The 15,568-nt window shown below is 38.6% G+C and overlaps 2 protein-coding genes across 2 annotated transcripts; both read left to right on the forward strand.

The window, feature by feature from the left end:
• The first annotated feature begins 144 nt into the window (after positions 1 to 144).
• Positions 145 to 4,365, forward strand: LOC103828336. Its single transcript, XM_009103939.3, has 2 exons — positions 145 to 3,086; positions 3,228 to 4,365. Exons 1-2 carry the CDS (start codon positions 2,532 to 2,534, stop codon positions 3,381 to 3,383), a joined length of 711 nt encoding a protein of 236 aa, XP_009102187.1. The 5' UTR covers positions 145 to 2,531; the 3' UTR covers positions 3,384 to 4,365.
• Positions 4,366 to 5,944: 1,579 nt separating this feature from the next.
• Positions 5,945 to 7,781, forward strand: LOC103828337 (F-box/kelch-repeat protein At3g18720). Its single transcript, XM_018652857.2, has 2 exons — positions 5,945 to 6,045; positions 6,156 to 7,781. The coding sequence occupies exons 1-2, from the start codon at positions 5,945 to 5,947 to the stop codon at positions 7,213 to 7,215; spliced, it is 1,161 nt and encodes a 386-aa protein (XP_018508373.1). The 3' UTR covers positions 7,216 to 7,781.
• Positions 7,782 to 15,568: the final 7,787 nt, after the last annotated feature.

The following is a 15,568-nucleotide window of genomic DNA, read 5'->3' on the forward strand; positions in this document are numbered from 1 at the left end:
CCGTTTTAAAATAAAATCTAACTTGATAAAATAATTAAAATTATTTTATGTAAATCCAATCTTATAAAAATTATAAATTAATATTTATTTATATAATTAGCTCTTTTTGCTCAATATTCAAAAAAAACAAAAGAAATTTCTTTTTAAGTTTTTGTTACAAAAATAACCCTCAATGAAAAAAATAACCAAAATAAGTTTTATTATTTTTACCATATTCCACATTAAACTTTTAATAGCCAGAAATATTAGGGAAATTTGCCAAATCTGACTCAAAACTTGATTTAATCCCAAAAATATCACAAACTTGAATCAAATGCAAAAATAATCTAAAATTCTAGTAAAATTAACCAGCTCCTTATGACCAAATAAAAAGACCATAATTTATTTTTACGAATATAATCCCGTAAAGTCTTCTGAAATTTTGCAAGTCTTCTGAAGTTCTGTAAGTCTTCTGGAAGATTTCCAGGAAGTCTTCTCATATAGTAGATCTTAAAAATAATTTATAAATTTTGTTAAAAAATATTTTGATATGGAAAAAATTGAAATCATGTAATTATAAACAGTTGTAAGTGATATAAATTAATATATAATAAAATTGAAATGTTTTCAACATAGATGAGTGAAAGTAGTGAGTTATGATATTCTTTGGTTTAGGGTTTGACAACATATGTTGTAGTATTGTATGTATTCTTAGGGTTAGATTTTGAAAGCTTAATATTTTTTTGAAACAATAAATTTTGACATATATGTGTTTAGTTTTGTGTATATTAAACACTTTTTAAGTTGAATGAAGTGTTTGTTTCTATTTAGTTAGTTATTTGAGTTAAGAATTTATATTTAGGGTCTAGACAACTTCTAGAAAGTCTTCTGGTGATTAGTATTTTGTCAGTTAGAAGACTTCCCTGAAAATCTTCTAACTACAGCTAAAAATATTTTAGTTTTCCGCTAAAAATATTTTAGTTTCTAGAAGACTTTCAAGTAAGTCTTTTTCAAGTAGATTTTCTAGGAAGCCTTCTATTAGAAGACTTACTTGAAAGTCTTCAGAATCGAAAAAAATTAACTTTATTGGAATTTTTGTCTCCCTTTACAAAAACAATTTACACATTCCCTCTATTCTTCTCAAATGGCTGCAACAAAAATGTAATGTTCCTCATTCTAAAACTCTCCAACCTCTCTCTCTAATCTCTATGAACTTAAAAACACCAAACTTTATATCAATTTATAGTTATTTCATGTCTTCTCACTAATTTATTTTGTTTTTGCAGGTTTTTCATTACATGGTTCTCATCTTCCACTTATTTAAAGGCAGATCTATAACTCATATTTTTCTTATTTGGTAACCTAATGTTGCTTAAAGCTCTTACCTTTTGAAAACTCTTTTGTTTTTTTTTAAAGCTCTTACCTTATTTTTGAAGTTTTTTTATGTTTTGAAGTCATTTGAATGTTTTTGGATATGCAGATTTTTTCAGATCTAAGACAGACGTGGAAGGAAGCCTTCTCGAAAGTTTTCTAACCTTTAATGCACTAGAATAAGTGTCTTCTCTCATGTCCCCTCTTTCATTTCAGATCTAATTGTTTTGGTAAGTTTATATGTGATTTTTCTTCATTTGGTAACATCTGGTTGTTTAAAGCTCTTATCTTTTTCACAATTTATCATTTTTTGTAAGCACCAAACTTTATATTAATCTATCATTTTTTTTCTCATATCATTCTCACTAATTCATCTTGTTTTGTAGGTTTTTCATTACATAGTTCTCATCTTCCATTCCTTTAAAGGTAGATCAGTAAATTATATTTTCTTATTTGGTAACCTCTTGTTACTTAAAGCTTTTACTTTTTTAGAAAATTTTTTTAGTTGTTTTAAGCTATTACCTTATTTTTGAAGTTTTTCTATGTTTTGAAGTCATTTGAATGCTTTTGGATATGCAGGTTTTTCAGATCTGAGACAGATTTGGAAGACTTCTAAAGAGGTCTTTTCGGAAGTCTTCTAACATTTAATACACTAGACGACTTCTTGGAAGTCTTCTGGAAGTCTTCTGACAAAGTCTTCTTCCATGTCAAGTGGAATCTAAGCTTGTATTTACGGAGGAATGAGCTATAATAGTTTTGTTTATGGTTTGTTTTGTAATTTGTATGTGTACTCTTTTAATTAGTTGTGATTTTTTTTGTAAATTTGAAAAGATATAAATGAAAAAATTTGGTAAATATGTTCATGTCTACAATACTATCTTGCCAAACGTATTTGACATTATTGAAGTTATTGATACAACTTCAATAGCAAAACACAATAACACAAAAAAAAGTCAAATTTACTACAACTAATGGATAAAACTTCTAAAAAAAACTTAGTCAAATTCACAAAGATCAAACATTACATTAGTTCAAACTTATAACAGTTTCACTAGAAGTCTTCTGGAAGTCTTCCGGAAGTTTCGGAAAACTTAAATTTCAAGCGGAAAATTTAAATATAAGGGGGAATTTAAGCGGGAGAGGAGGAGAACACTCCTACTCAAGAAACTGAGGAAGGCAGTATGGGTTTTCACACTGCAGATGAAGAGAGTGTAAAAAGTGGTGAGGAGAGTTCATCTGTCTACTCAGACCCAACTAGTCTTGTCAGAGATTCAAACGATTCAGATAGCAGTCCTGCCTCAAATTTGTCTCCTGATGAAAACCACAATAGCGTTGATTCACTAAGTGCAGAGAACTCACATGTCTCCTTAGAACCAACCAGTCCTGAAGCCAGAGATTGTAGTACTACTTCAGATCAACAAACATGTGTAGATTCACCTCTTCCTATATCTCCCCATTCAGGAAATGAGTATCAAGGAACTCAATCTAAAGAAGAAGATTCCACAGATGAATCTGTGAGCATTATTACCAAGGAGCACAAGCTTTTAACTGGAATATTCCAGTGGTTTTTGAAGTGTAGACGCAGTTTTTCCAGTGAAGAGAGTAAAGAGAACCAAGTTGATTGTTATTCTGAGTCCCATACCCAAGCTTTATCTTCTCCTAGTAATGGAGACTCAGATTCCAATCTGATGAAGACTCTGAAGAACCTTGGACAGTCCATGCTCGAACACATTCAGGTAACTTCTCAGTTCTTACATCATTCATGTGTTTCAACAGAAAAAAAATTGGTGTATAAAAGTTGGTAAAAGAATTCACATATAAGGTTTTGAAGGTGCCACTAAGATGTATAGGATTGTTTCTGATGAATTTTTTTTCAGGTAATCGAGTTGATTTTCCGACAAGAACCTGGTCTGGTGCAGGGAGGACTGATAAGGAACATTGATAAAACAAAGTTTATCGAAAAGGGGCAAGCCACAGCTACAACCGCTCTTAAGGAGCTTCGAAAAATCAGTCACTTGTTGTCAGATATGTGAGGTGTTGTTTCTCTCATTTCTTTGTAGTCAGCTCTGTATATACATTCTGTAATGTATATTACGTCAGAGTAAATAATAAAGATGATAGTTTCTGTATTCAGTCAAAACGTTTAGTTTGAAATGTCAAGAATAGAGTTTCAGTGTCACTGAACCCAGTCTACCATCTTCATAGGTATGATGTCAAAATAAAATAAAATAAAATGAGTATAGCTGTCAATTGGGCTGTCTGTGTTTATTTGTGCATGTCCATTTTGTTTGTGGATAAATAATGATCATCTCCATTAAGGACTGAATCCACGGGTCCATTAAAAACATATAAGATATATTAAAATTACAAAGCAAATTTGATACAATGTGTCGTCCAAAATACAAAGCAAACAAGCTACCATACAAATATGCTATAATTAATGAGTTTTGACCGGAAATTTTGTTTTTGTGGTTTTTGCATGAAACAAGATTTTATGGGGAAAATGTTTTACGTTTCGGAGGGAAACTTGTTTTGTGGTTCAGGCGAAAAAACTCGTTTTTTTCGAAAAAATTCAATTTTGTGATTTTGTGAAAAAATTCAATTTTGTGCTTTTGGTAGAAAAAATGATTTTTCCAAGATAGTTACTTAGCTTCTAGTAGCTCTTAGTAGATGGCCAGGCACTTTCCAACCACTTTTCTTGATTCCTAACAGTTTCAGCAAAAAAAATCAATTTGGCGAGAAAAATTATTTTGTTATTTTGGTGAAAAATTCAATTTTATGGTTTTAACGAGACAGCATAATTTTATTATTTTTGTGGGAAAATCCGCTTTTGGCTAGAAACATTTTGTTTTTTTTTGGCGGAAAACACGTTTTTGCGATTTTGGTAAGAAAACTCGATTTTGAAGTTTTTGTGGAAAATTGGATTTTAAGTTTTTGGTGAAAAAAATTAATTTCTATAAAATTCTTATTTTCCCAAATTTTGTTTAACTAAAAATTTTATTTATTTTTAGATTATTGGATGGACACATAGTCTAAGGGCCTGACTGGTTTAACCGCAGCGGTTACGGTTGCGGTTGCGGGAGTTTGCGGATGCGGGTGGTTGCGGTTTCTAGCGGTTTTAAGAGATTTGTACGACTGGTTCTGCGGTTAGAAATTTGTGCGTTTGCGGGATACTTATGACTGGTTAACTACCAAATGCAGCAGCAGTTAAATAATAAATTAATAATATTTACATTTTATACAATTATAAAAATATCAAAAATAATAATATTATAATAAATATAAAATTTATATTTAGAAAGTTATAGTTTAAATTTTTTAAAAATATAGAAAATATTTTTATTTTAAAGTTTTATAATATTAATTAAAATTTAATTGATATATTTTAGCATTTTTATAATTTCAATTTAATTTTTTTATTGAATTTTTTATTTTTGTATTTATATTGTTTTGGAAAAAAAATAATGTTTTTTATCCTCCCGCAAACGCCCGCAACCGCAAACGCTAGCTGGAACCAGCTTTTGAATTTATGAGGTTCAGAGCGATTTGGAGCGATTTGGAGCGGTTTAGAGCGGTTTGAACGATTGTTGCAAAACGCCAGCAACCGCTACCAACCGCAAAAGCTGCGTTTGCGGGTGGTAGCGGGAAAACCAGTCATACCCTAAACCCACTAACTCTCAATCTGCATCGTAAATGTGTGACCAGAATAGACTCATTTATATTTTGACACCCACAGTCCACGTTCGGTCCACCCATTTTAACAGCCTTACATATGAGATAATGAGGTTTGAAATATAATGAGGTTTGAAATATTTATTAATAAAATCAATTAGCATATCTGTACACTAGAGATGAAGGCTATGTTAGAAGCAAACTCTAGTTCATGTTCTTGTGTTGAATAACGTAAACAGTGGTACATTTAATATATGTTTGGAAGCCATGAAATAGTGAAGTTATGAATTCAAAAACAATAATCTGAATTTCTTTCACTACTCCCCACCAGTGTTTCCCTGCTTGAGGACCAACCACATTCTCATCCTCCATTAATTAACTCTTCTCACGTCAGAATTCTTCGAAAGATTTCTATGAAAAAACAAAATTCTTCAAGATTTGGTTCAATTGCAAATTAACCTGATTATCAGAGTAGTTTTGTGAAAACTTGAAAAAGTCAAATACAAAAATAATCCACTAACTTAAAAAAATTAAAATTTATTGAAAATTGTAGAATAGTTCTGTTTCTCTAGAAGCGGAAAAGAAGAATATTTGCGGATATTTTTACCTTTTATATCTAGGTTTATCCTTGCAGATCAAAAATTTCATTAGATACAAATAAACATCTCACCTCTTCAAACCTATGCTTATCTCAATTTCTCAGACAGAAACTTGCAGCAAAATATCTACTTCTTCTACTTTTAAAGTACGTGTCCGGTGTCTGACTAGTATACATTACTGAAGAAAAAAATATCAAATCTCAACTCCCTTCTCCCTCTGTTTAAAATTGCATGTTTTCAAGATTTGTTTTAATACGCTATCCTATATTTTAATTGTTTATATCATTGATTTTGTTTCGTAATTTTGAATCAAGATTCTGAAGATGATGAAGACTCGTAGGCGAACATACACGGCCGAAACTCCAGCATTGTTGTTCTCCGAAGCCCTCACAGTGAAACCCAATGTTCAACCGCTTCCAGTACCGTGAGTTTTCTATTTTCGTTTTCAATCAAAAAATTTAGGGTTTATGTTTTTCGTACGCTTTGCATGTAGCGTTCATGCAGTATAACTTTTTCTTAATATACTTGAAGCAGAAACAGTATAAATCATGTATCAGAAAAGAAGTGTATTAAAGGATTGTGGAATATAAATATTCCCTCAGAGCTTCTGCAAGAGATACTATCCCGCCTCAGTTTAAGATCCAACATACAAGCTTCTGCTGTCTGCAAGACATGGTGTGAAGCAGCTGTTTCTGTCAGAAAGTTACAGCCTCGCCCTTGGCTTTTTTATCAACTAAGAGGACTAGAAAACGGAAACTACATCCTTTTAGACCCATCACGGTCTCAAGCATATGAGTTTAGTTTCCCAGCGTTAAAGGGATCTGTATTATCTTATTCTAGGGATGGTTGGTTGCTTGTGAAAAAAACACGCGCCCTCTCGTATTTGGTATTCTTATTTAACCCATTTACCGGGAAACACATCTTCTTACCCAAGGTGTCGCTTACATCAGGCTATTGCTTAGCTTTCTCAGCCGCTCCTACATCAAGTAGTTGTTTAGTGATCTCTTGCAACTATACTAGTATCCCCTCATATATAATGATCAATACTTGGCGGCCTGGTGAAACTGCATGGACCACCCATCGATTTAAAAACCAGTTACCTGGTGGCGGATTGAACGATTGTGTCGTCTCGAATGGTATGTTCTATTGTCTGAGTACCTGCGGCTACCTCGGGGTTTTCGATCCGCCTAGAGCAACCTGGAATATACTTCCAGTGAGACCATGTCTCACCTTTCCTCATGTAGATATCACTAGGAGAATGCTGATGACGGAGCATGAAGGGGACATCTTTGTTATGTTTACAAGTCGCGATAAGAACCCATCGGTGTTTAAGCTAAACCTTAAACGCATGTCGTGGGAAAAGAAGAGAGAGCTTGGTGGCTTAACAGTATTTGCAAGTCAGCCTTCGTCTCTTACAAGAGCTAGTTTCTCGGTGAAGGAGAGGAACAGATTGTACCCATCACGTAATGGGCACCTTGGCGTATACTTGTCCCTTGGTGGTGATGAGAACATTAGCTCTTGTCCCCCTTCAAGTAACTATTTTTCCAACCGCATTGCTTGGGTCTTTCCTCCTCACGACAACGTTAGTCTCTGACTTCATCCTCTATGTTTTGTCTTATAAAGGAGTTTATTTAGGCTTTTTAAACGTTCTATCAAATAGAAAATAGGTGGTTTATAAGATTAACTTAGTTGCAACTTGCAAGTAATATTTATATTGTAGCTCGGACACTCACTGGAAACATGAACTGGATCAAGTTTCTATAAATCCAGTGATAGTATTTCTAGATAAAATCACCATTAAACAAATGCTTCACTACCAATCTACAAGAGTAGAGTGAAGCTACAAATAAATGTTATTTTGTGGTTTTCAGTTTACCTAGAAAGTAAATCACTTCTCAAATAGTGCAAATATATTTTGGTATTAAATTTGAAGTAACAGTAAAAATTAGAATTTATTAAAATTTTAGATTGAAGAAAATTTTAAATTATAAATAAACATATTATTTAGGTCATCAGCAGCGGCCAAAAACTACTCGAGTCTCTCTAACAAGAAAAAATTATATATTTTATTGCTTAACTATGTTTTAGTTTTGCAAAATTAATTTTAGCTAGTAGAAAGGACACACATGTAGATTTAATGTCAACATCATCTCCTTATAAAGAAGCAGACATTCCCTTTCTCTTCATTGTCGGTTTTCTTTCTCTTCCTCAATATATTTTTACAAATATTTTATTCCAAAGAGAGACTGCCACTAGAGATGTTCTTAGAGCACCATTAGTGGTGGTTTCTACATAGAGTTTCTTCACAAAAATAATAATAAAGCATAATAAAGTAGGAGAGAAATAAAGGAGAAAATAAGAATGAGATGTTGGTAAATAAACTTTGCACACATTGGACTGGATCAGTTCTACAGGTGTCCTTCTCTTATTAGTGTGACTATTTTTAGTTATTAAAATTTAAGTAGATAAATGTATTATGTTAAAATATTAAATACAAATGCATAAAGAACTGTGACAGAGAGACTTCAGCGATGCTGATGCTCTTAGTTTTTTCTACTTAGCTTAAAAATGTTTTTATTTAGTTATTATATCATTCATTTTATTTTATGGTATACGGCCAAATTTAGTTATATTTTGTTTGGAAACATTGCCATAATTTAAAAGTTTGATCATTAATTTATTTAGATGCCTTAAAAGAAATTAAAATTTGATCTATATAGCCAAAGTTAGTTATATTTTATTTAGGAATCTTATCATAATTTAAAATTCTACTCATTAAATTTATTTAGGAATCTTGCCTTAAATCAAAATTTTCATCATTAAAATTATATATGTCAAAATAAAAAGGAAACCAAGTCACCTTTTTACTAAATCATATCATCATTTTTTTTAGAATAAATGTAAAGATGATACATAAACAATTTTGAATAAATCACTTCTAAAATAATGATTAACGGATATTCTCAAATATACTTTTCCTTTTACGTTTAGGATTAGTCTTGTGCATCAAGTAATTCATTCAATATAAATAAAGCAACACCTCTTCAAACATACAAATATATTTCCATGTGTGTAGCTTTTCATAATCTGCCCTGATGAGTTATTTTCTTCTTCGTTTTGGTAGAGATTGTCAGAAACAGCATCAACGCTAAAGCAGATCCAAAAAAGAAGTGTATTACAGGAATGTGGAATATGAATATTCCCTCAGATGTCAGATCTCCTGCAAGAGATAGTGTCCCGCCTCAGTTTAAAAGCCAACATACGAGCTTCCACTGTCTGCAAGACATGGTGTGAAGCAGCTGTTTCTGTCAGAAAGTTACAGCCTCTCCCTTGGCTTTTTTGTCCACTAAAAGAATCAGAAGAGGGAAACTACATTCTTTTTGACCCATCACGGTCTCAAACATATAAGCTCTATTTCCCAGAGTTAAAGGGCTATGCATTCTCTTATTCGAAGGATGGTTGGTTACTTGTGGTCACAAATAGACTAAAAGGATCAGTCCCTCCTCCGTCCCTCGGGACCAACAAGGGGTAGTACAGGAATATTCACCTGTTGTCCATCGACTACGCCTTTCGGCCTGATCTTAGGCCCTGACTCACCCTCCGTGGACGAACCTTGCGGAGGAACCCTTGGGTTTTCGGGGCATTGGATTCTCACCAATTCTGTTGCTTTGCCTTCTCAGCCGCTCCTACATCAAGTAGTTGTTTGGTGATCTCGCTCAACTACTCTAGGACCCGCTTTAGGACCGCCCCAAATATTTTGATCGACACATAGATTTAAGAACAAGGACTCCGGTCTTGCATGGAAAAATTGTGTCTTCTCGAATGGTAAGTTTTGTTTTGTCAACACTCGTGGCGACCTCGGGGTTTTTGACCCGCCTAGAGCAACCTGGAATATTCTACCGGTGAAGATATGGTCCGCCTTTAGTCAGACAGCTTTAACTAGCATTATGCTGATGACGGAGCATGAAGGAGACATATTTGTTGTGTTTACCAATTGCTATCACACCCCGTCGGTGTTTAAACGAAACCTTAAACTCATGTGGTGGGAAGAGAGGAGAGAGCTTGGTGGTTTGACAATATTTGCAAGTATGGATTCACCTCTTAAGAGCTAGTGTCTCCGAGAAGGAGAGGAACAGATTATACCAATCACGCGAAGGGGACCTTGGCGAGTACTTTTCCATTAGTGATGAGAAAATCTGACTTTTCCCGCCCTTCAAAGGATTATTTTTCTAACCACATGAGTTGGGTGTTTCCTCCTCGCAACAACGTTAATTTGTAACTTCTTTCTTTACGTTTTGTCCTTATATGAAGAACTTTATTCATGATTTTTAAACGTTTTGAGCAAATAAAGTTATATTTTGAAACTGTATAGCAGGAATGCAGGATCATTGTTTTGTTTAAGCTGTGGGGCTGCGCTCTTGCTTCTTCATGACTAACAAAAAATAATAGGCATGATCAGAAATACGTTAGGATGATCATTGTTGGTTTAATATTTAACCAACATTTTTTTTTTTTTTTTGAACAAACCTTTCATTACTAATCAAACACATAAAGTACTCAGCCTTCAGTAGGCTGGCTTACAAGATCTAAAAGGCTCCTCTTTGCCAGAGAGTCAGCCTCAGCATTAAAGGAGCGAGAGATATAATAAAAAGAGATAGAGTCGAAAGACGCAGATAGAGTAGAGATATCATTGAGGACACTCTGAATCTCCAAGCATCGATTTCGAGCGTTGATACAATCCATTAGAACTTTCGAGTCCGAGCATAAGCTCAAGGTCTTGAAATTCCTTGACGCCGCATCATGGAGAGCAGCTTTGACCGCAAGAGCTTCAGACAAAAGAGCCGAAGCAACATGAGAGCGGTTAGAGGTATTTGACACATTCCATCCCGACCTTGTGTCCTTGAAGATCCATCCCATTCCTCCGAGGTGATTTGAGACCTGCCAAGAGGCATCTACAAAACAGACCAGTCCTGCAACAGAGCGACCGATGTTTATAGGAGCCTTAGTAAGTTGTCTACCCTTAGCTTCCTGAATCTTCAGATGCTGAGCCGCCTGCCACTTGCGACCTTCCGAGAGTGCAATAGTAACGACCTGCTCCTCCTTCATTCGATGATCTTCAAATAGGAATCTGTTCCTAGCCTTCCATAGGAACCATAGAATCCAGGGATAGAGGGGGCAGCTTAGTCCCGATGGGGGTAGGTTCACCAAGCGCTTTCCACTCGCAAGGAGGGAAGAGATATCAGGAGCGGAGATCAATGGAAGTTTAAACATCGCAGGTACCAGTTCCCAAGTTCGTTGAGCAAAGGGACAATGCAGAAAGATGTGGAGGTCCGTCTCCTGTTCCCCACAGCGCATGCACTCAGTCGGGGCCAGTATTCCCCTGGTAGCTAGGTTAAAACCCGACGCCAATGCTCTGTTCTTAAGTTTCCACAAGAATGTTTTAACCTTCGGCGATGTATCTAGCTTCCAGATATTGGTGATCCAATTGAATTGTTGGTCTAGAGGCTGTACATCATTCGTTAAGAGCTTGTACCCAGACCTCGTAGAATACTCTCCCGTATTGGTATAGAGCCAGACCCGTTCATCTTGTAAAGATAGATCACCCGGAATCAACTCCCGTATCAAATCCTCATACTGAGGTAGTGTGGTCCTAATAAGAGGCAAATTCCAGTCTCTGGTTTCAGGGATGATCAAGTCTGCGACCATTAGGTTCTCTGACTGGTATGGTCTTGGGCCAATAGGCGCCATAGGTTCCTTGAGAGAAAGCCACGGGGCAGCCCAGACCGGAATGGACGAGCCTGATCCTATCAGCCAACCAAAACCCTTTTTAACAACCTCCCTACCCGCCATTATTCCTCGCCATCCATGTGACGGAGAGCTCGGTATCGTAACGTCCAAAAAGGAAGCGGAGTGACAGTATTTACCAAGCAAGATCCGACCAAGCAGAGACTCTGGGTTCGTCATAATCCGCCATGCTAGCTTTCCCAGAAGCGCATCATTAAAGAGCGCTATGTCCCTGAATCCAAGCCCTCCATCCGCCTTGGCTCGTGTGAGGGTTTGCCAAGATACCCAACACATCTTGCGAATCTCCGGTTTCATATCCCACCAGAAACGGGTAAGGATAGACAGAATCTGCTTACATAGGGAAAGCGGTAACTTGAAGCACGACATCGCGTACGCTGGCATGGCCATCAGTACCGCTTTCAAAAGCACCTGTTTCCCAGCTCCATTTAAGAATTTTGTTGACCAACTGTGGGATCGTTGCCGAATCCGATCGATGATTCCCGCGAAGATGTCTCTCTTACGGCGGGAGAAGTGTTCTGGGAGGCCTAAATACTTCCCGATGCCTCCCTCCGCAGCAATGCCAAGATCTTGTTTAACTCTACTCCTTATGGCCGCGGGTGTCTTTGACGAGAACATAATTGCCGACTTGAGAAGATTAATGCACTGGCCGGACGCAATCTCATACTTCCTTAGGATATCCAAAAGTGATGAGCAACTCAAAGGATCACTCTTGGAGAAGAACATAGTGTCATCCGCAAAGAGTAGATGGTTAATCGCAGGGGAGTTGCGCGCCACTTTCAGCCCGGGTAGGAGTCCACTATCTTGCGCTTTACGACACAGGCCCGAGAGAACTTCCGAGCACAGAATGAACAGATATGGAGAGAGAGGATCACCTTGTCTCAGTCCTCTTTCGGGTAAGACTTTCTCTCGCGGTTCTCCATTGATCAAGAAAGAGTAGGAAACAGACTGAACACATTGCATAATCCAGGTTCGCCACACCTGATGGAAACCGAAACAATGGAGTACATGGTCGAGAAAGTCCCACTCAATTCTATCATACGCCTTGCTCATGTCGGTTTTAATGGCCATTGAGCAGGACTTCTTAGCTTTGGACGTCCGTAGATAATGAAGCATCTCGTGTGTGATCAAGACGTTATCCGAGATAGCTCGGCCTGCCACAAACGCCGATTGTTGAGGAGAGATCAAAGCCGGTAGCATAGGCTTCAAGCGCTTGGTAAGCAGTTTAGCAATGATTTTATAGTGTGTAGAGCAGAGAGCAATTGGCCTATAGTCCGCCACCTTTTTAGCGCCTTTTGATTTCGCAATCAAGCGTACATGCGTTTCGTTGAATCTTGGGTTAAGGCAACTGGCGTCAAAGAAGCTCCGAATATCGCTGCACACATCGTTTCCTATAATGTCCCAGAAACTATGGTAAAAGCTTGCCGAAAAGCCGTCCGGCCCTGGTGCTTTGTCCTTGTGGATAGAGAACACTGCAGTCTTAATTTCATCATCCGTCGGCCTGGCTATAAGAGAGCTGTTCATCTCCTCCGAAATCACAGGTGTGATAACTTCAGATATGAAGCTGAGGTCGCTACGCGGTGAGGATGTGAATACCTTGCGATAGAACTCGGCAAAAGCTTGGGAAATCTTATCATCACCATAGACAGCTTCTCCCGCTTCGTTCTCAATCACTGACATCTTGTTCATAGCATTTCTTCCCCTAGTTACCGCATGAAAGAAGCCAGTATTCCGGTCACCATGCTGAAGCCATTGGATACGACTTCGCTGTCTCCAGAAACTCTCTTCCTCAGCATATGCTTCGTTGAGGGTAGCTGAGAGGCGGGCGATAAGGTCTGTGTCAGGTGGGGCTGCAGACAGGGCCATGTCCAATGCAACCTGAGTAGAGAGGATGAGCTGTTTGCTGTTAAGGTTCTACTCCTTCGTCCAAGCGATTATGGCCTGTCGAGTGCGGCATATCTTTGTGAGAACAGACTCTGCAGTCGGTGATGCCCAGCTATTCTCAACCACCACTTTGATCTCAGGTTTGTCTACAAGTCTTCTATCAAAACGGAATGTACCGCGTCTTTTCCTTCTAGATTGATCGAAGAAGACTATCAGGGGACGGTGATCGGAGCCCTCGAAGCGAAGGTACTCACAGTGAGCAGCCGGGAAGGCCTCAGACCACGAGCAATTCACCATTGCTCTATCGAGTCGAGAATGGATCAAATGATTGTACCTGACACCCCTCCACGATAAGGGATTGCCCGTGAATGGGACATCCCAGAGTCCAGCCTGTGTGACAAAGCTCCAGAACGCCACAAAGGATCCTTCCCATCTAGGTGGTCCTCCCTCCTTCTCAGAATTATCTAATAGATCATTGTAATCACCCGAGATCAACCAAGCTTCATCCCGATGTTGGGCTATAAGCATAAGTTTCTCCCAAAAAGCTGCTCGATCTTCCATCCGAGGTGATCCATAAACAAAGGAGAGGTAACAGGAAGAGTCTTCATAGGTAATAAATGTGTCAATGATATTGGGGGATGAGTCCAAAATATCCACTGTTACATTATCATTCCATGAAAGACACAGTCCACCACTCAATCCCACAGGGGGTACAGTAAAATGATTTGTAAGATTTGATTTAGCAAACAACTTTAGCACAGCTTCATCTTGGTTTTTGGTTTCCATTAGAAACATTATATCTGGGGAGAACTTGCGACGAATTTCCCGCAGACGACGAACTGTAGGGCTGCTTCCGGTGCCCTGACAGTTCCAGCACACAGCGGCTAAGGAACAGAGCTTTTGGCGGTCCGAAAACCCGCCTTAGCTTTAGTGATCGCTGGAATGATTGCCGTGGTCGGTGGGGCTCTGCTTCTTCCACCATTTTGTCCAGTAGGCGCCGCTTGTTGAGAGGAAGAGCTCCTGCGCTTTGGAGAGTTCTGCACCTTGGTGACTCTGCGTTTCTTCATAGTGACTCCAACAAGAGGGCTGCGTGGCCCCCGCTTCCAGGCAGCAGGTCTTTCTCCTACCTTGCGTTTTTCAGCAGCTCTACTAGCATCTCTGATATCTGCTAATGTGAGGGAGTCTTGTTCTTGTACTTCAGAGGAAGCTAGTTCTACCAGGTCTGGTTCAGCAGGGTTCCCCAACCTTTCAAATACATGTCTGCGATCCTCGCTGAGGGATCGTATGGGTGAGACCTGGGGGAGGGATAGTCGAGCTTGGATCGGGGCTCTGGAGCTAGAGGGAATTGAGTTTCCTTCAGCAGGACCATTAGGAAATGATTCTTCTAGATAGTGGATCTCCACATTCTGTAGTCTCCCGGAGTCTTTTATTGAGGCTCCACGCTGGAGTAATTGTTCCTTGTCAATAGGAATGGAGAGTCGTCCAAGCGCTGATCCCCGATCACGGGATGATGATCCCGTGGGGTTCTGCACTGTCGGTAGCTCTGACATAGTTTCTCGTTCAGGTCTTGGCGAAGGAGTATTAGAGATTTGGGACTGCAGAAGCCTATTTTCTAGAGATTGGGTTGTCTTACGGATCCAAGTACCTTGTCCTCTCGAAGATGAATCTAGGCTTCTGTCTCGATTAGTATGGTAAGAGTTATGCTCCCTAGACAGGTGGGAGTCCTCACGTCGAGAATCCGACAGCCTACTAGCCAGAGGTCTCCTCTCACGATCACGAGGATCTGGTACTACACTGAGTGGTCCTTGCGTGTTCCTGAAAGTGCGAGGGGGAGGGGTTCTTGGAGAGCGGGCAGAGACAGCGTGAGATGGTTCTCCATAGGGCCCTTTAGTCGAAATGTCCCTTTGAATGTGTGCATCATGTCGGTTCCAGTAGTCTCTTCCATCTCTTACGTCCCTGCGATCATCTCGTCTCCTTCTTGCCTCTTCAAGGCGATCAAGGGTTCTCGCCTGACTGATTGTACCTTGATCAGCACGGCGGTCCCGAGTGGGGGCGCGGTTAGGACAATCGCTGTTTTCATGGGACAAAAGGTGGCAGTTGAAGCAGTGCTTCTCCAACTTCTCATACTCAAGTTCCACTTTCTTTATATCCCCCGAGGGCAGGCTGATATCAAGGTGCATCTCAAGAGGTTTCAAACCATTTAATAGCACTCTTACCCTTCCATGGTCAGCATCACGCGTCTCCACTACTCCAAGCTCTTC

The sequence above is a fragment of the Brassica rapa genome, chromosome A07, assembly GCF_000309985.2.
Source record: "Brassica rapa cultivar Chiifu-401-42 chromosome A07, CAAS_Brap_v3.01, whole genome shotgun sequence".
In the NCBI taxonomy this organism is placed as follows: Eukaryota; Viridiplantae; Streptophyta; class Magnoliopsida; order Brassicales; family Brassicaceae; genus Brassica; species Brassica rapa.